Below are 20,633 nucleotides of genomic sequence, written 5' to 3'. Positions count from 1 at the left end.
TGTTGCTTATAGTCTTTAGTCTTTATTCATGGCGTTGCCAATTTACTTTTGATCTAGGCGATCGAATGTCTCTCTGGTATCTTTCGCCCCTCTTTTATAGCCACCGGTGTGTATGTGTATTTACATACCTATTCATTATTGACGCAACATTAGGATGATGTTTAATATCATTTTCCTTTTACTTAATTCTTTAACCAAGTGAATACATCAAAAGATTGATAATAAATGTCTGGTGTATTCTTAATACACATTTTTGAAACAATTATTTTATTATAAATATACAGTGGGATTAATAACTTGGCAAGTTGATTATGTCCACAAATAAATTGTCTAAAATCAACACGTACTCCTCTCTGATATATACAAACACACAATCGCCTTATAATCTTGTGAGCGTTCACATTGTTGAGTATAGTCGCATATGGATGTTATATATATATGTTATATTTGTTATTCTCGTGGGATTTTGTCTATGTGTGTTACATTTTAGTGTTATGTCGTTGTTCTACTCTTATATTTAATGCGTTTCCCTCGGTTTTAGTTTGTTACCCCGATTTTGTTTTTTGTCCATGGATTTATGAGTTTTGAACAGCGGTATACTACTGTTGCCTTTATTTATGGGTAAATTGTATTGTTTTATAGTATCTTAATTTGACGATCTAGTACAATCCGTAGCATTTTGTGACTTATTTGATTCACAAACATGTTTTTTTTAGTAATGGCTAATGTCACACATGTCACTCGTCATATCGTACATCCCTGTCCCAGTATTGCTACACTCTTCGTGATTATGAACATTTCTCTACATTCCCTGTGACCACATTCCTCGCATTTTATTGCTAATTTTGCATATTACATAACTACTACGGTCTATGTAAATGATTTTGCATAAAAACTACTTCACCTTTTAAAAGATAAAAAAGGTAGAATGATTGACAATGGGAAAAACTCAAATTCAGAGACCAAATGACATAGGATTTACCCAATAGAAGAAACTGTAAGGATTTAACCATGATTAAATTCTATTTCACATAGCAAGCGTCAAATGCCTCAAAATCACACATGTAAAACAATTTATTCTACCGAAACTAACGGCTTGGTTAATGAACAAAATAAGAGAGGAAAACACAATTTGATTTACAGTTGTGGCACCGCTAAAATCCCATTATCTACCCTATTTCTTTATGCTTTATGTTTTATGTCTCAATATCTTTGTATCAGGATCAGGTTTGTTTATTCTTATACCAGAAATCTGACATTTTAAAAGTTAAATTGGATGAAACAAATATTAGTTCATGCATATTTTTAAGATGATATTTAGGGCTATTGCAGTGAAGTAGCAGTCATAAACACCACAAAAAAAGATCTCTGGAGGTCAACAATAGATGGATGTATGTACAATTTGCAATACAAAAATAAAAATAATGTGGTATGAATGCCTTTCAACTTTATTTGATCACTCAGACATATTAATACGTGTAACAAGAGGAATACAATATTTACAATGGATAAGACAACTCTCAGCAAGAGAGACCAAATGAGACAGACATTTACTACTATATGTCACAGTACGAATTTCAACACTGAGCAAAGCCCATACCACATAGTTATGCTTGTTAGTACCCATTTACACATTGTTATTTGTAAAATTAAACAGGTACACATACACACATAACATTTTATTCAAATCAAACAGAGCACCAGTCGATACTGACGATATTATTAGGACTTCCAATTTCATTCGATTCAAACACAGGAAATGCAGTTGGCAAACTGTCTTTTCGTAATTCATCCAGTTTAATCTTCATCTTTTTTACTTTGTTTGGTAATCTTGAAGCAAGATTGTTACTCTCGGTAGGATCATCTGCAATCATAAGAAGATGCTTTATTAGGCCGAAATGGAGATTTGCATTGAAATTACTATCAATCGATTTGTCCAAAAGATTTTTTTCTCTTGAACATTTTTTTATACTTTGAGGGTCTGGAAGAGTTGAGCCACGTTTTATACAGATATACATGGACTAAGTTTTAGCAGACGACGTTAAACTAGTATATTAACAACGTAATCGCAGGCGAGACAGAATCCAATGAAATGTCCTCTATTCATTTCACTCTGCGGTATTTTCTTTTAAAGCAATATATTACATACGGAACTATCTGGCCTGATACACTTTTTGAATCATTTATAATGTTAATGACATCTAAACCAAAATCCGAATGGAATCAAAGTCTGTCACATTTGTATCAGATAATATCGCATATTTTACAACAAACTCAACAACTGAGCATTATTAACCGTTCCTTCTGAGCTCACCTGGCCCATAGTCATTCTGTCAGAAAACCAACATGACCGGCGTGGCATAAATTGGACATGCTGTTAAAATACAAAACTGTCAGACGATTCCTTGAGTGTATTTTCAAATGTGTAAATATGTCTTTTAATTCTGTCAGAAAACCAACATGACCGGCGTGGCTTAAAATAGGACATGCTGTTAAAATACAAAACTGTCAGACGATTCCTTGAGTGTATTTTCAAATGTGTAAATATGTCTTTTAACCAAATCACCAAGGCTATATACAACTTGACAGACTTTGCGCAAATGCCATTGTTTTTACCCTTACTTCATAAACGAATCTTCTGGTTCTGGATAGTTGATTTGTTTGCGTGTAATTCTGCATTTTATTTTTTTTGTTTAGTGATTATTTCATTAACTTGCATCTTTGTTTAACATTACACTGTAGTGTATGATTGTATTCTTTTTATGCATATACTTACTCTTTAAGTTAAATAAGCGTATGTCAGTGCTGTTTGGATCGGCTAGTTTTATTGAAAAGCCTCCAATAGGATCGAATGAGAAATCAACAACACGAGGTTCACCCAGAATCATCTTGTAGTCTCCAACTCTACAAAAAGGGATAATCTTTAATCAATCCTAATTCGATCTTACTTTTGAGATATAGTTTTTCATATGTGACGTCATTCTTCTGCTGTTTCATAAATTTCATAAATTCAAATGTGACGTAATTTTTAATGCCTTTTCACCATCGTATGTGACGTCATTTTCACAATTTACTGCGTTGAGGCCTGGACTGAGTCGGGTGTGTCTATTCTGTGTTGGTCTTTGCATGTATTCGTGTTTGTTTTCTGTAATGAGTTAATACTTCAGTTTCATTATGTATATCTGTTATATTCATTTGATAAAATTTACTGTTTGCAATATCATTAATTGTTCTAAATAATAAGGATGTTCTTATCCCAAGCATAAAAACATAGCCGTATTTGACACAGCCTTTTTCAACTTTTGATCTTCAGTGCTGTACAACTTTGTACTTTTTTTCGTATTCGATCTTTTATATCTGGGCTTCACTGGTGAGTCTTGTGTGGACGAGGCGCGTTTTTGACGTATTGAATTTTAAACCTGATGCTTTTTGTTATTCATTAATCATGTGTTTCTTTGTCTATTACATTCTCCTATTTATTTGTATTGTAGTCCTGTAATATTATGTTGTCATTTCAATGTTATATTTTACATTGTCATTAAAGTGCGAGGTTTGGAATGCCACAAAACCAGGTTCAACCCACCATTTTTTCCTTTAAAAATGTCCTGTACCAAGTCAGGAATATGGCCATTGTTATATTATTGTTCGTTTCTGTGTGTGTTACATTTTAACGTTGCGTCGTTTGTTTTCTCTTATTTTTGAGTGTAATTTCACATTGCGATAAGACGTGTCACGGTACTTATCTATCCCAAATTCATGTATTTGGTTTTGATGTTATATTTGTTATTCTCGTGGGATTTTGTCTGATGCTTGGTCCGTTTCTGTGTGTGTTACATTTTAGTGTTGTGTCGTTGTTCTCCTCTTATATTTAATGCGTTTCCCTCGGTTTTAGTTTGTCACCCCGATTTTGTTTTTTGTCCATGGATTTATGAGTTTTGAACAGCGGTATACTACTGTTGCCTTTATAGATCTGATGAGAGCATTATAACATTTATATTTTCTCCTGTAAATTGCAATTTTACACAATAACAGCCTGATTTTTAGACTTTTACCTCGAATTTGACAAAAGTGGTCCAACTACCAGAATCGTTGACAAGCGAGAGGATTTTAATTTTGAAATTAAAATGTGTATGCACACCTCAGCAGCAATATAGCAACTTGTATAGGATAATCCCCAATATAATACATTTCCCAACTTATTTGGTGTTTATGAGCTCAGACTTTATAGAACATCACTAGTGTCTAAGCTGAAGTTGATGAACCACAGTTATGCCAAAGAACATCATAAGATACCACGACTTTGTTGATAAATATTCCGTACTAGGAACTTATCAATGGTTTAAATAAAACTATTCTCGAAGGTTACCAATTCAACACTGTAACTATATCTTTAAATATTGTTTTTATTGATATAAATATTCATGTTGTTATCAGTTTATTAAAATGATACTAACGCATATACACTTTAACGGTACTACATTCTGTGAATACCTTAATTTTGGCAAAGAACAAGGGTCGTGTTTTTCTCTGATTGTTAGTGACGTCTATACACTAAATCTATTTGATGTTGGGTGTGTACTAGTTGATATTCTAGCCTAAGATACATGATTTTGTTATTCTTTGTATCGATCTGATGAGTTAATGTAAACAAAAATGTGGTATGATTGCCAATGTGACAACTCTCAATCAGAGACCAAATGACACAGACATTAACCACTATAGGTAACCGTACTGACTTCAACAATGAGCAAAGCCCATACGACATCGTCAGATTTTACAGGCCCCGAAATCACAAATGTAAAACAATTCAAACGAGAAAAAAATAACGACCTAATTAATGTTTAAAAAAATTAGCAGAAAACAAATATGTAACACAGCAACAAACGACAACCACTGAATTACAGGCACAGTAAACAATATCTCCGTAAAAAATGAGGATGTGCTATCCTGTTTTTGAATATGTTTTCGACAGGTTCAACCAAACTTCGAAATAAAATATTTATATCTTTTGAAGAATTTAGTAAAAATCCTTGACTTATCTTTTTTAGTTGGTTTTTGTAGTTTGTTATTATATTGTGCTGTTATACCATTGACCCAGGTTAGGGAATGATTGAGCACTCATTAATATATAAAACCCCGCCAAATTCTTTATGTGACTGTCTCAAGTAAGGAGCCTGTAGTCCAGCGGCTGTCGTTGGTTCGTGCCTGTCATATTTGTTTTGCGTGATTGTTTTGTTTTAAATAAGGCTAGTAGTATTCTTAATTTGAATTACAGTCAAACCGGCTTTGGAGACCACCTGTATTTAGCAAAAACCTGTATGATAAGACCATAACATGTAGATTACTCTGTATTACATTTCATATAGTTTGAACTTGTATCAAAAGACCACCTGCATTAAGAGAGCACTTTTTTGTTCTCCCTTAAATGGTCTCTTAAAACAGGTTTCACATATCATATTTTTCATGTCAGGGCCTTTTATAACCAACTTTAAGGTATGAATCATTCTACGTACTGCTATAGTCCGAACGGTTGCTTATAATTACTAACATTATCTCCGATTGGCAATAATACCTCATTTTTATATTTATATATTAAAATTTAGATTCTAGGTACTGACGTTGTTTATCATCTTAAATAGGTGTTAAAGTTTCCCCCTTTTTGTCCTAGTATTTTTTTACTCTTTACTGTTTAGTCTATTTTTGATTATATACTTATGATGTGGATCGGCATCACGCCATTGTGTTATTGTGTAATGGTCAATTTAACATCTTTGTTGAAAAAGTTTTTTTTTAAATTGATTAAGATTATATCACAATGTTGACTGCTGTACCCCTATTTTTGACGTTTTTACCTATCATGGGTGTTTGTTTGCTCACACATTGTTGTGTATATAATAGAATTCAATACGACTGCCATACAAGATGGAAGTCAAGCTAGCTATACTTTACTTATTATTTAAACGATTTCCGTTTAGCTCTTTCTATAAGCTACATCCTTTAATTTATCACGATGCAGCAAGGTATGCACACCCACTCATCCTTAATAAAAAATTTGTGTTGTCTTACATAAATGCTAGTTATTCAATTCCTTAGTGAATGCATCATTTGTTTTTAAGTTTGTGATTTCGAGGAGAAGGTGTCATTAACTCGTGAAGTTTTAATACAATTTATGAGATGTGTTTATTTATTCCTTTAGTCGAAGCAAGGTTTTTTGTTTTATGTCATGAATATTAAAAAAATCATGAATATAAAAAATGTATAAAAATAAAAGATCTTAAAAATAATGACGTCTACAGCAGCTAAATTTTATGAAAAAAATTCTTTATGGCAACTATATATCTCATGATTGCATACCTAATTGCTGCAGATTTGGCCACATAGTCATCTATTTGATACACAAATTCATTTCTGCCTGATCCACGGCACCTTTTCAGATATTTCCACTGACTAACACCATCAATATGACCAAATGTCTTTCTACGTTTGCCTGAAATCGTCCAGAAATTACAGGATAGGATTTAAGACAAACTGAAAAACTAAAATACCCCAACAATATATTTTTCTTTTTCTGAAATTCATACATTATATTTTTGTTGAATTATGATGCTTAAATGATTCCAAATTATACATACTATGTATACTATCGTAGTTTATTGTTTGTTGTTGTTGTAAGATATATTAGTCTTTTTTTTTCAAAATAAGATTTTCTTATATCAAAAGCGCTGTAGTTGATCTGCCCAACGATGTGAAGCTATAATATATATTCGATATTGTCGTCATCTTGATTTATAATTATAGTTTATGGTTGATGGGTAATTTACACCAAATCAACGATTATTCTTTCATGTTGACTTGTTTGATGATACTGCCTTGTATTTTGTAAAAAGTATATTGCAGTTGTTATTATAAAAAATATTGTTTTTTTTGTTGTTTTTACGAACAACATTAGTTCAATGAATGTAATTCAGGAGGCAGTCTAAGACATTGAAACCAAACGCCCAAAATAACCAATAATACACCTCAATCCTACCTTTATTAAAACCTGCCATGTCTAGAATTGTTGGGAACCAATCAACAGCATGCATCATTCTATAAAACAAAGTTAACTGTAGTAAACGACGTCTTACTTTTTTATAAGTAGGACGATACAAGAGGGTGGATGCATTCTGAGGAATAACCTCATAAATAGTCAATATCAAAAAGACATGAAACGTTTGACAAATTATTTTCACGCACAGGTTTCAACTTTAAAGTTCCTGTTTCCGATCATGAAAATTCTTTAGTCTGCCATAAACGTTTTACGATTTTTGTTCTGTTTTTTAATTGTTTTACGTACATTCCAGTGGTGTTTAAAGCTCAATTTACGTAATGGCTTTTGTTCTATTTTGAAGACTATAAGATTATCTATTGTCACATACTAATCCTTCATATTTATGTATAGGTGTTTAATTTGAAGTCATTGTGCATCTCCGTTTTTTTTATATTATTGAATTTTTTGCACCAGACATCTTTATTTCGTTATGACGAAAAGGCAAACTTTATTATTGTTGTGTTAAATTTCTTAATACAATACGAAGTTTTAAGTTTCTTACCCTTCATGTGTACAGCCTTTATGCTTTAAAAACCTAGGACTATAAACAAATCCTACTGACTTTGACCCTCCTTCCCACAACTCTCCTTTGTTTCCTCTGAGTGGTACGTTACTTGCACCAAAGTTAGAGTCACCTCCGTTCTGTTGAAATAGTGTACACAATTTTGGAATTATAATTTTGATTATAACAAAATAAAGACAAATTCATAAACTTTGCTGTGTAGTTTATTCAGGAAAAGTTTATCCGTTTCAATCACACTTTATTTATTTATCTGTTCTTTCAATAGAATTCGTATTTAAATAACACAATTGTAGGAATATTTAAGTTTTTTATGAATAGAACCGTTTTCGATTTTACTTTTGTACAAGCGAAACAAGGAGATACATATGAAAGTTGTTTTATACGCGTGTATTGAGGTTGCATCTATAAATTGCATTAAGTTTAGCCTATCAACGTTATGCAATGAAAAGTTAATCTCTTGATAACTAAGAATAATCTGATAGTTTAATATTGTAAAATACTACAGTCGTTAATTCAACCAGATAATATAATGTACATAAACTTTAAAAAGTTTAATCCTGCTGCATTTGTTTGCACTTGTCCTCAGTGGTTGTCTTTTGTTGATTGTGATTTCGATGGTGAAATGTCTTTTGTTGCACTGCAGTATTACTGTTGTTTCTTTGTTTTCTTTTTATAGTTGATGTGTTTCTCTTGGTTATAGTTTGTAACCCAGATTTGTTTTTATCTCGATCGATTTATGATTTTTAAACACCGGTATACTACTGTTGTCTTTATTTGATATAAACAACTATTCCAAATTTAAGCTAAAACATACGTCACTCATGAAAATAAAAATTGTGTTATCCATGTGGCCACTTTTCTCTAAGGCATCGGCGACAGTACCTACACCCTCATCTAGCGAAGACACCATGCCTAAAATTGATAACATTGATAACATTATAGCAATTCCATCTACCAATAGAAATATTATGGTTATCACAAAATGTGCCTGAGAGAAGGAAAATACTTAAAATACTTAAGTCAAATTAAGAATGACAACAACAATTAACCAATTGATCAAGAAAACACTTATACAGGTATAATACCTTTTTTTATTTGCAAAAACGAGAAAATAAGATATATACATACTATTTAAGATAATGTGTCCTTAATTTTTAAGATATCGACGTATGCATAGGTAATATGGGGTATATTTGACAGAGATCATTGATTGCAACCAAATGTTATAAGACTGAATATTCACAGTAACAGACTATAGGAGACTAAAGTCATACTCAAAGTGTTTAAATCTACTGTCGGTTTGAAAAGTTCAAATGTCTTGTACATCTTATAGGATTTAGCAAAAGTCATTGGGTATAAACAGCGTTGTTTATTTTTTACAACTGAATATGTATTTGAGTGCGCCGGACAAAGTTATGTCTACATATCTTAGATAAGTCAGGTTCCATGGACTTACATTGTACTGTAGACGAACAATTTGGAAAACCAAGTAAAACAAAAGTGTTATGGCATAAAAAAAACAGCAACAGAACAGACCCAAACCAGATGCCACATACCTTCTGAGGCCATTTTTCCCAAAGGAATTTATATCAATCGTTTTGATTAACAAACGCAATTTGCAGCTGTCTAATACAATTATAACCATTTCATCATACTTAATCATAGTCTAGGACTGACAATTAATCAGCCACGATCCATAATGTAATGACAAATTATACCCACTCAATGATTATTGCACTTATTTAACTTGGTTATTTTTCTCGAGAAAAGCAATTTGTTTCGACTTTAATAAAAAAAATATTTTTCAAAAATATTCAGGATTTTTTTTTATCTCTATGTTGAATTATTTATTTTCCCACTTTTTAGGGATTAATATAGAAACAGACTTTTTCTTAAATTATACATCCTGAAACAATATCGTTTTTCCGAAATATTTAAAATCAATTACTTTAGCCCAAATATCCTTAAGTATATGTTTTATTCTTTACTAATAAGAACTTCAGACTTGTTAAATTTATATTGGACCGGCTTCTCGCTTTGAATATATATATATATATATTATTTTTTACGAAGAAATACTTCAGACTGATAAAATTGATTTGGGACCAGCTTTTCACTTGTGTTACAGCAATACCAACCTAGATATCGTCGCCGTGCAGGATTGTTTTCGTTTGGATACATGTCCATAAACTTTTGTGGTACCTACATTTATTGATAAATAGCTGTCAATTTTCATTTATTTTCTAATCTGCTATGAGTAAACAAAAATAATATCATGTATTTTTCATTCTATCTGTAGTCAATAATATCAACTCAATCTAAAATGTGCGTGAGCTCCCTATTTTTCAGGAGAGACCTGTTGATAAACACGGTGTACGTATTTATGTATTTTGAGAGGTTCGTGCACATATTGTTGTTTTTAACCGGGTTTGTAATAAAATAATCAACACGACTGGTGCCACATGTGGAGCAGAATCTGCTTACCATTCAGTAACACCTGAGATCAACCCAGTTTGTGCTGGGGTTCGTGTTGCTTAGTCTTTAGTTTTCTATGCTGTGTCTTTTGTATTATTATTTGTCTATTTGTCTTTTTTTATTTTAGCCATGGCATTGTCAGTTTATTTCCGATTTATGAGTTTGAATTTCCCTCTGGTATTTTTTGTCCCTCCTTTGTTGATTAGTTTGGTACTGTCAGTTTTTGGGATTTGTAGATAAAAGACTGTCTAACTTTTCGCCAACCGTTATTTTCATATATAAACAACTCTGTGATTTAGTTTTTGAGTGCCAATGAGAAACACTCTTTCTAAGTCACAAAGTGTAAAAAATATACAGTTATAGTACGGCCTTCACAACGCCTTCAACAACGTTTTAACATGTGTTCATTTGAAGATACATGGTTCAGTTGCCAAAAATATTTTCTGCTTACATATACCATATATTCATACAAGTGATTCAGACGGAAATCTTACAATCCTTCTAAGCATGAATCTGTAAACTGCAAACTGTATACAATAACTAGCGTCATTCAGCACAAGAACATATTCATGCACTGTCGAAAATCTCGAAGTATCATATTCTTAAGATTTTTTTATAAGAAAGTAATACGGAAATCTCAATTTTTGTGTAAAATGTTTTTTTTTAAACGAAATTTACCTGAAGTGGAAAGTGTGGAGTTGTGTACTGCACAGATAAGAACAATGGCGACGTTTTGGGATTGTTTTTTTCTATTATCTCTACAGCTCGCTGTGTGAACAAATCCTGAAACCAAATTATGACATGAGTGTAATATAACATTGATAATTTTAAAATTTGACCTTCAAAATCATGTTGGTTTTGTTGTTGTTGTTGTTGAACGAAAAGGAGAATTTTGCGATGATTTTGACCGAAGGAAGTTAGATCGACCTTGTCCAGCACAATTGGTGAAATATCAGTGATCATTAGTTGGCTGTACTACTGACGAAATATAACTGTACAGTACAATTAATGATAATGAGTGTACAATACATACAATGAAATGTCAATGTACAGAACAGTTGATTATTATAAATGCACATTTCAATTGTTAAACTATCATTGTACAGTACAAGTGCTTAAATATCACTGTACAGTTCAATTGATGAAATTTTACTGTATAGTACACATGGTATAATTAATGAAATATTGCTGAACAGTACAATTGGTGATTAAATCTGCACAGTATTGATTACGAAATATCACTGTATAGTACATTGATAAACTATTACTGTACAGTTTAATTGATGCAATATCAATGTACAGTACAAATGATGGAATATAAAATCAATATTCCTATATACGTACTGTATTATATGAGTCCTCTGGGGGTCTATACACTGTCTCATTTTGCCAGAAATCGTAATTACCAACTGAAATGGAATTACACACGTTTTATTATTATAATACACATAAGTGTAATGGAATTACACACGTTTTATTATTATACTACATTAGAAGAACTAAATTGAATAATACATCTGTGCGAGGTTTATTTTAAATACACTTAGCACAGATATTAAGAATATTACTATTTACAAATTGCGCCAGACGCGCGTTTCTTCTACATAAGACTCATCAGCGACGCTCGTATATTTTTTTTTTGAAAAGACCAAATAGTTACGAAGTTGAAGAGCATTGAAGACCAAATATTTAAAAAAAAGTTTTGCTAAGTACATGTAATGTAAACTACTCCTGAGGTAGAAAAGCCTTAGTATTCCAAAATAACAAAGTTTTGTAAACAGCGAATTCATAATTATGGACATATTAATGATAATTCATGTCAACACAGAAATAGTAGAACATCTGTAGTTATACTATTAAATATACTGTAACGTGTAACAAGGCGTTTATATCACAAACGTCCGTTCCAGTAAATACTTGGATCCAAGTTGTCCACAAACAATATGGTAATACTAAAAACTAAAACTATCTACGTTATGCACAATGAACCATAATATATACAAGGGCTCTTTGCCGATACAAAGTAAGTATGAACTCTTATATATACAAGTTTATACAATGTAACAGCCTGTCCTCCTAATGCAACGTTATGTCACTATAAGACAATGTGGCTGGTACAGCTTGTCCTCTGAATTGGACAGTCTGTCACTACCAGACAGTGCGGCCTGGTACAACTTGTCCTTCGAGTGGGACAGTCTGTCACTACCAGACAGTGCGGGCTGGTACAGCCTGTCCTCCGAGTGGGACAGTCTGCTATGTCAATCCTGTCAACGTGCACGTCCACTTTGTACCTAGTACAAGGTGTCCTCTCAATATCAAAGCTCGTATAGCACTTAATATATCCGACGTACGCTCGGTTGAAGGATGACAGCTCACCGACAGCCAACCGAAGCCCCGAATGCTGTTTCTCACTCTCTTATATACCCGTGGTCGATACCACTATTTCCTTGATAGGGGTGTTCTCTATATGTTACCCGTACGGAGAATAGAGAGTCCTTTACGATCACCCCTACAACTTTCGACCCGACCACTAATTTTACCGCCAAACGTCTAAATCTGCCTAATTCTTTCCCTAGCGTAATCCATGCATTTCTAAACTAAGATTCTACTCAATTGTAACCTTAACGACCAATAAACATTACAATACTTTATAAAAGTGTAGGTTCACTTACACAGTTTTCTTGTGAAGTAATCTTGAGCTCCTCTTAAAAGACCAGTAAACGAATCAAACCCTCTTGAGGTTGGAATAACACTCTTCTTACAATCTCCAAGATGCCACCTATAAAACATTTTTAGTTAATTATGATGTATTGCTTTATTGCGTTTTCTTTCAACATACGATACACACAATGAATAATTTACTTCTTTACCAAAATACAGCTTTGACAATGGATGAAATTATATATTTGGTGTACGCAAATGTAGCAGCACTTAAGGAGACTCGAGGGTATAAAAATTTCAGAAAAAAATAAGCATTTGTTTTTTCATAACATATTTTATTTATTACTTTATTAGTTTTTAACTTATCATATGGTACAAAAATCATTCAAATAAATCAATTCGTATGGGCCCAAGATGACTTTTAAGATGTATGTATCATTGAAAAAAACCCAAATTACCTCATTTTGGTGCAAAAATGTAATTTTTTGGCAAGATAATTGAAATATCTTTTTTAAGTCATCGGTGACCTATATTTTTTATTATTATTTTCAAATAAGCTGTACGTTAAATAAACTATTGTAAAATTTTAGCAATTTTTGTAATTTAGTCCTTTTTATTTTGATATAACCTCTTTTTCTCCTATTAGTTCAACAGAAAAAAACATAAATGTATGCTTCTTTCGAAGGCAGATTGTGATCGTAAATAAACGGTGACCCCATTTTTTATTTTAATTTTCTATTAAGTATAAGATAAAGTTCATTTAAAGAAAAATATAGCGAAATCCTATATTAAGAAAAAAAAATGATTTAGAACCGGGAGCCCCCTTAAACAACAAATGAGTGTTGATATACATAATTTTATAAATCTATTTTTTTTATTTTCCGAATTGAATACAAACGTATATAATCAATATAGCACCATACTTTTTTGAAGAAAAAAGACCAACCTTCATATACATTACAAAAATAGTAGCATCAGTGAATAATTACATACAAGTTTTACAATTACAAACAGTTTGTATCATTGAATCATCGGCGGAAAATGACGACACATGAAATCAATAAGTAAATTTAAACCTTATGCTATGGATAAAGATTCTTATCAGCCAAATAAAGGTATTTACCTACATTCAGATTGCTATGCTCTTAAATGTCGATAATGTTTTTAAGCTAAGTGCAAAATTAATTGATTTTATGAACTGAAAATTAATGGTAATACATATAGTAAATTTGAATAATCATAAAGTACTGACGCACTAGCTGTTAAGTTAATGACCAGGTTCAATCCACCATTTTCTACATTTGAAAATGCCTGTACAAAGTCAGGAATATGACAGTTCTTGTCCATTCGTTTTTGATGCGTTTTGTTATTTGATTTTGCCATGTGATTATGGACTTTCCGAATTGATTTTCCTCTGAGTTCAGTATTTTTGTGATTTTACTTTTTGAGGTTTGACAGTTGCGATGTCTACATAAGGAATTGGGTTTATTTTGTAACAAAGTTAAAACATACTTTCCTGTCATATGTGTAGAATATCCCATTTGCTTTAACTTTTCTGGAAGAAGTGTAACAGATTCTGGCAGGTATTTAGCCTCGTTTGCGCCCAGTGCACCAAACTAAATACAACAGAATGATATAATCATAAGGTGTAAACGTCTATAACACAGAAACCACACAAAATAATGATAAAACCATAAGGTGTAAACGTCTTTGAGACAGTAGCCACAGAACATGATGATATACTCATACGGTGTAACGTCTATGAGACAGTTACTTCACAACACAATGATATAATCATACGGTGTTAACGTCTATCAGACAGCAACTTCACAACGCAATGATATGATCATACGGTGTTAACGTCTATTAGACAGTAACTTCACAACACAAATGATATAATCATACGGTGTAACGTCTATTAGACAGTAACTTCACAACACAATGATATAATCATACAGTTTTAACGTCTATCAGACAGTTACTTCACAACACATGATGATATAATCATAAGTGATAACGTCTATTGGTTAGTGACCACTGAACATAATGATATAATCATACGGTGTTAACGTCTATGGGCCAGTGACCACACAACATAATGATGTAATCATACGGTGTTAACGTTTATTTAACAGTTACCACATACAATAATGATATAATCATAAGTGATAACGTCTATGGGCCAGTGAGCACATCACATCATGATATAATTATATTTGTTATTCTCGTGGTGTTTTGTCTGATGCTTGGTCCGTTTCTGTGTGTGTTACGTTTCGGTGTTATGTCGTTGTTCTCCTCTTATATTTAATGCGTTTCCCTCGGTTTTAGTTTGTTACCCCGATTTTGTTTTTTGTCCCTGGATTTATGAGTTTTGAACAGCGGTATACTACTGTTGCCTTTTTTTATACAGTGTTAATGTCTATGGGCCAGTGACCACACAACATAATGATGTAATCATACGGTGTTAACGTCTATCAGACATTGTTCTATGTCCTTGCATACATGCATACGTAATGTTATTGTAATATTACAATAAAATTTATATTACCTAAGACAAAATTAATATTAGTCTATTGCAGGGACTGTGTGTTAGAAGTGAGAAAAAATGTGAGTGTTAGTATCGTTTGACCTTTCTCAGTAATAAATCTGCGAATTGACTCGACTAAAGAATATATATCAGCCGAAGCCCACCAATCTTCAACGCAGCGATTACCGGGGTATTGTAAAATCCTGACTATTACAAAACCAATAAAAGGTAAGCAATAATATATTAGTCTATATCGATATTATGGGATGGGTCCTTGTTCAAATTTTAACCGGATTTTGTGATAATATTTAAAAATCATCAGTGAAACGAATGTCAAGGCTTTGAATAAATCTTAGCTATGGTTAGTTGATGCATGCATACGATTTTTATTGTTTCTGAGACATTAAAGACAAATAAAAATAAAAACATCGTTAGTGGTCAACATTAAAAGACAAGCAACTGTTTGTTTGAATGAGAATTTTGAATCTGCATAGTGACTCGTTTCATGTGTTTTAGCTTTTGATTTTTCCATTTGATTTTCCGTTTTGAATTTTCCTCGGAGTTCAGTGTTTCTGTGATTTTACTTTTTAATTACTTTAAACTTAACGACATTGTGATACCACATGTGATACAAACAAATCTGATTGAGTAATCTTAATGTATTAGTGTTGTAGCTGAATAAAGATGAAATCTTAAACACACTATTTATGACCTTAAAACGTTTAGACACAAGACAGAGTGTGGCTCTAGTTTGTGAAGGAGTTACATATGCATATATTATCGAAATATAGGTCTTTTAAAAGAAGTTAATCTTCAGAACGAGCTTCCCAAATACCTGAAATCCAAGTCTGTGGGAGTACTTCCCTGTTAGAATTGCACCACGGGATCTATTGAATAAATGAATGAAATTGCAGAAGACCAGAAACGTTTTATGTCACATTAAACCATTCAAAACTAGCAATATATAAATAGCACATTGATTAGAGGGTGATAGAGCAGAATGTTACCCCCAAGAAAACATAAGGCGATGGAATAGAGTAAATTGTCTCCCTCGTATCAACCAATCAAAATATGGAATTTTCCAGACAGTGTTCGTTTAAATGGCATAAGAAAAAAAAAGAAAGTAAACATCAGTTTGAAATCATATCGAATAAAAAATTAAATGCAAAAGTATTGAGTTTCCCTAGAATTTTGTCCAAAGATAATTAGTTAAAAGTAACTTTTAATTATTGAATACTTACGGTGTACACTGTGGATGTACATAATGATTTTCTAGTCTAACACCTCGTTTGGCAAGTTTGTCCATGTTTGGAGTTAAAACATCTTGATTGTGCCAGCCGACATCATTCCAACCTAAATAAAAAATATTTAAAACAAACTTTATCATGACTGATCTTATTTTGTAAAAGAACATCACACGATACAAATGTTCCAAAGAAAACAGTATATTTGTTTCTTTACAATTACAGTTCAAACAGGTACTTTCATTGCAATAGCCAAACAAATCTTATTTTAAGAATTGAAATAAACTTAAATCGCACATTAAAGAGTTTACCTTACGAAATGTACACTTCGACAAATTATGTTTCTTCAATGATGTTCGAAGCCGAAATATTTGAAAACTGATTGATTATTCATCAAATCGTCGTAAGTTTTTCTCTGTTCTATCTAAATCTACTAAAACGAAAGAGATCAATAAAACTAAACATAAAAAAGAGCAAGATATGAGTAACCTAATCATTCTGATATGGAAAAATGTGAAGCTTAACCAGATATGTGACATTGCAACCTGAATACATCGTTATTTCACTAACCTTGATCATCGGAAACAACTAGAACAATATGTGGTTTCCTGTTAGCTTTTCCTTTGCAGTAGCCTATAAACATGATCCGTAATAAAATGTTGGCACATTAGTATGCATATGACAGAATCTCATAAGGGTTAAAATAATATTTTGACATAAAATTGATACTCCAATGTGTTCTCATTGTTAAACCTTAACTGCCAACTTTTGTAGTGAAAAGAAGCAAAATTTATACAAATACCTTATCAAAGACAGATTCAAATCAAGATAGTACAACGATTTATATTTCTATACAAAGGTAGTGATAAGGTACCACTTTGATGACTCAAATAAGATTACATTCCGAATCCACAACCATGGATAATCCTATCAAGTATGTTTTTTCGTAATTATGCATTTGAAACAAATACTTTCAGTTTAAGAAAAAATCAATATTTTTTTTTCATTATCACTATTAATGTACTCCACGAGGGGCGAGACCAGATATGTTGAAAAAGCAAGTGTCTGCTGTAATAAATATGTATATTCTGCTTAAACGATCAACAATTGTGTTACTCTGCTTTAACCTCTTTTGAATATGATAAAGTTACATACGAAGTACATCCGATTTAAATATCTTTTCATTTAGTCCGAATCTGACATCCGGGTCAATATACATTGAATTTACATTGATCAAACGACCACGACATTACTTCGACTCATCCCAGTTTCGACACAATGAGGTTCGACTGTATACGCACCAAGCGAAACCATCTTGAATGATTTTACAAACATCTATCAAACAAAATTTGATTAATGGACAAGTCAAACTTATACAAAAAGACGAGCACAAGTACATTGTTGACGACTTTGCACATATTAAAATGATGTTCAAAAGGTAACGATCTAACCAAATTAAAATATCTCCCTTTATCAAACTATACCTTCAACACTATAAAGCTGATAGGAAATCAAAACTGCTATGATTTCTTTCCAATATAACAACATCCTTTATCGTCGATAACTATTTGACACATGAACTATATTTTTCAAAAAAACAAGAAAAATGCCATCTGTCGTAATTTGTATCCAAGAAAGTTCAACCTACACGTAAATGTAAAAAAAAGTTGTATAAGTTAAGTTAGTATACATGGATTAGGCCACACATGTTTATAATTAGTTTACAAAGGAAAACTTTTTTCTTATTTTCTTAACTATTATTGAATAAACTCATTCTTTTTTTTTTTGGATATAAAAAAGTAAAAAGAAAATCAAAAAAATGGAAAGTTGATAATTGAAAATAGTTTTCATGTTCCTGACTTTGTACACGATCGTCTTGAACATGTTTTAAATATTTGCCACTGGACGTTAAGCGATTGTAAAGATATTTCCTTATGTGGAAAAATGGTGCACTTAACCTGATTGAATAGCTAACTTAACCTGTCGTATGTGTGACAGTCGCATATAATTTCTAAAAAGACTAAAATGGGTACAGCAGTTTCGTTGTTATATAATCTGAATAAATATTAAAACAAACAACTATGTGAGCAAAGAAAAACAAAATGGCTGATAGACAAAAATCATAGGCAAACAGGATGACAAAAATGCAAAAAATGATCATAAGATAATACCACTTTTGCGGGATGTATAAATACCGAGCAACTCCAAACAGATGTTATCAAGCATTTCAAATCAGCAAAGGTTAAACAAATACAAATCCAATGAAAACAACAGTCTATATACATTATTAGGTCAATGCAAGAAAAATACAATTGTTTTGGATGATAATGAGAAACTTGGGAAGGGCGAAGTTTAACCGAGCCCTTCCCCAGTTTTTTCCGAATACATTATATATATATATAGAGTGGGGTGCTCATTTTCACCACATCTTTCCATGTTTTCTACAGTTTATGTTCAGGTCTAAATGTTTTTGAAGTATACTGATATTTCTATATGAAGATAACTTCAAATGCAAAATGTACTTAAGCTTGAAAACCGGTTTGTTTTAAGAAAATCATCTGAAAAGTTAGATTAAAGGGTGTTTGAAATTTCCGGATGTTTTGTCAATGGGGGACACATATTCGCCGTTTTTACACATCTATTTAAAACCAAATAACCGCAGCTTTTAACATTTTTTTATCAAATCAATTGCATTATAGATGAATAGCAGACATTTCAAAGGTATAAAGAATTCAAAATTAGGGCATTCAGTCAAATGTTTACTTAGAAATACTTCTTTGAAATCGTGTTTTTTATTCAGGAAATTGTCCGAAAATCGTTGTCCGTTTTTCGGTCATTTTCGGTAGGAGCCGCAATTTTGTCTCAGTTTAAAAAAATATTATATTTGTTATAAAAATATAATTTACGGGTACATTTCTTCCATTTCAGCCATCCTTTGAAGTTTTTACACCTCAAAATCCTTAAACGGCGGAATTGTGTCCCCGGCGAAAATGAGCACCCCACTCTATATAAAAATTTATGACATTGAACTTATATTGTTTTTATACTGCAACTTGAATTAAAATTTTGATAGCTATTTAAATTGTTACATAAATTTCAAACTTATTTTCATCCCTTCATGAACCCCTGGTTGTGGAAAAAGTGCTCCATGATACAGTTGACATTGCACAAAATAAAGCTCTGCTACGATAATTATTAGAAAAAAGATACAACAAGTTGCAGTATAAAACACGTCATTAGGACAAATAACAACATCATCATCTATTCTTCGATAAATTATGTAGTATTGGCAAATAAAGGCAACAGTAGTATACCACTGATCCAAATTCATAGATCGATTAAGAGAAAACGAAGCCGGTAACAAATAGACAAGTTGATACGAAAAGAACATAAATAAGCAAACAATTTGATCACATTTCTTAAATACTTCCATACATTCTTTTAAAAAATCAATATTGATTATATACTAGTCAAAAAAAGAAAGATACAGGGCAATGCATCTTGCATATATATTGGAATTGAATACACTGCAAGGTAAATAATTACAATGTTGGTTTAGTATTTACAGAGTGTTATTTTCCTATCAAAAACATTGATATAAGGCTAGTACATGTAATTAGCAAATATGTTTATCTGCAATTTTTGATATTTCAAAATCGTATTTTCAATTAAATATAAAAGGATTTTGAAATTAAATCCTGTCTTTTCTTATCATTATCCACCAAAACATATGACCCTTATGTTTAATAACACGGTATTTACCGAATTTTTAATTTGGTCACAATCTTTTTATCATATATGCTTTTTCATTGGCTAGTTAAACAGTTTTTCCTATTCATTATATTTTATAATAAATTGGAGTTCAAATTTGTGTATCATTACTTTTGTTGACTAATATACATATATTTTATTGATCTAAGATAATAATTGAACCAACTAACTCATATAAAAAGTACGTATGACGCTTATAGCGACTGCTTATGATATTTTGTACCTACAACCATTATGAAAATGTATATCAAAGGCGACTTATATATACTAAATTGAATCAAAATTCATACAAATACCTTATCAAAGACAGAAACAAATCAATATAGTACAACGATTTATATT

At 31.7% G+C, this 20,633-nt stretch overlaps 1 protein-coding gene across 1 annotated transcript; it reads right to left on the bottom strand.

Annotated features, from left to right (window-relative positions):
- Window positions 1–1,436: 1,436 nt before the first annotated feature.
- LOC143047098 (arylsulfatase I-like) lies at window positions 1,437–17,256 on the bottom strand. The gene is made up of 14 exons (XM_076220058.1): window positions 17,091–17,256; window positions 16,518–16,629; window positions 16,112–16,163; window positions 14,262–14,365; window positions 12,761–12,867; window positions 11,433–11,497; window positions 10,767–10,871; window positions 9,752–9,815; window positions 8,428–8,525; window positions 7,593–7,732; window positions 7,031–7,089; window positions 6,355–6,487; window positions 2,777–2,904; window positions 1,437–1,864 (listed from the first exon to the last, which is right to left on the bottom strand). Exons 1-14 carry the CDS (start codon window positions 17,161–17,163, stop codon window positions 1,689–1,691), a joined length of 1,416 nt encoding a protein of 471 aa, XP_076076173.1. The 5' UTR covers window positions 17,164–17,256; the 3' UTR covers window positions 1,437–1,688.
- Window positions 17,257–20,633: the final 3,377 nt, after the last annotated feature.

Source organism: Mytilus galloprovincialis, chromosome 9 (assembly GCF_965363235.1).
Source record: "Mytilus galloprovincialis chromosome 9, xbMytGall1.hap1.1, whole genome shotgun sequence".
Classification (NCBI taxonomy): Eukaryota; Metazoa; Mollusca; class Bivalvia; order Mytilida; family Mytilidae; genus Mytilus; species Mytilus galloprovincialis.
Note: the sequence above shows the minus strand (reverse complement) of the source record. Positions and strands in the feature narration are given on the sequence as shown.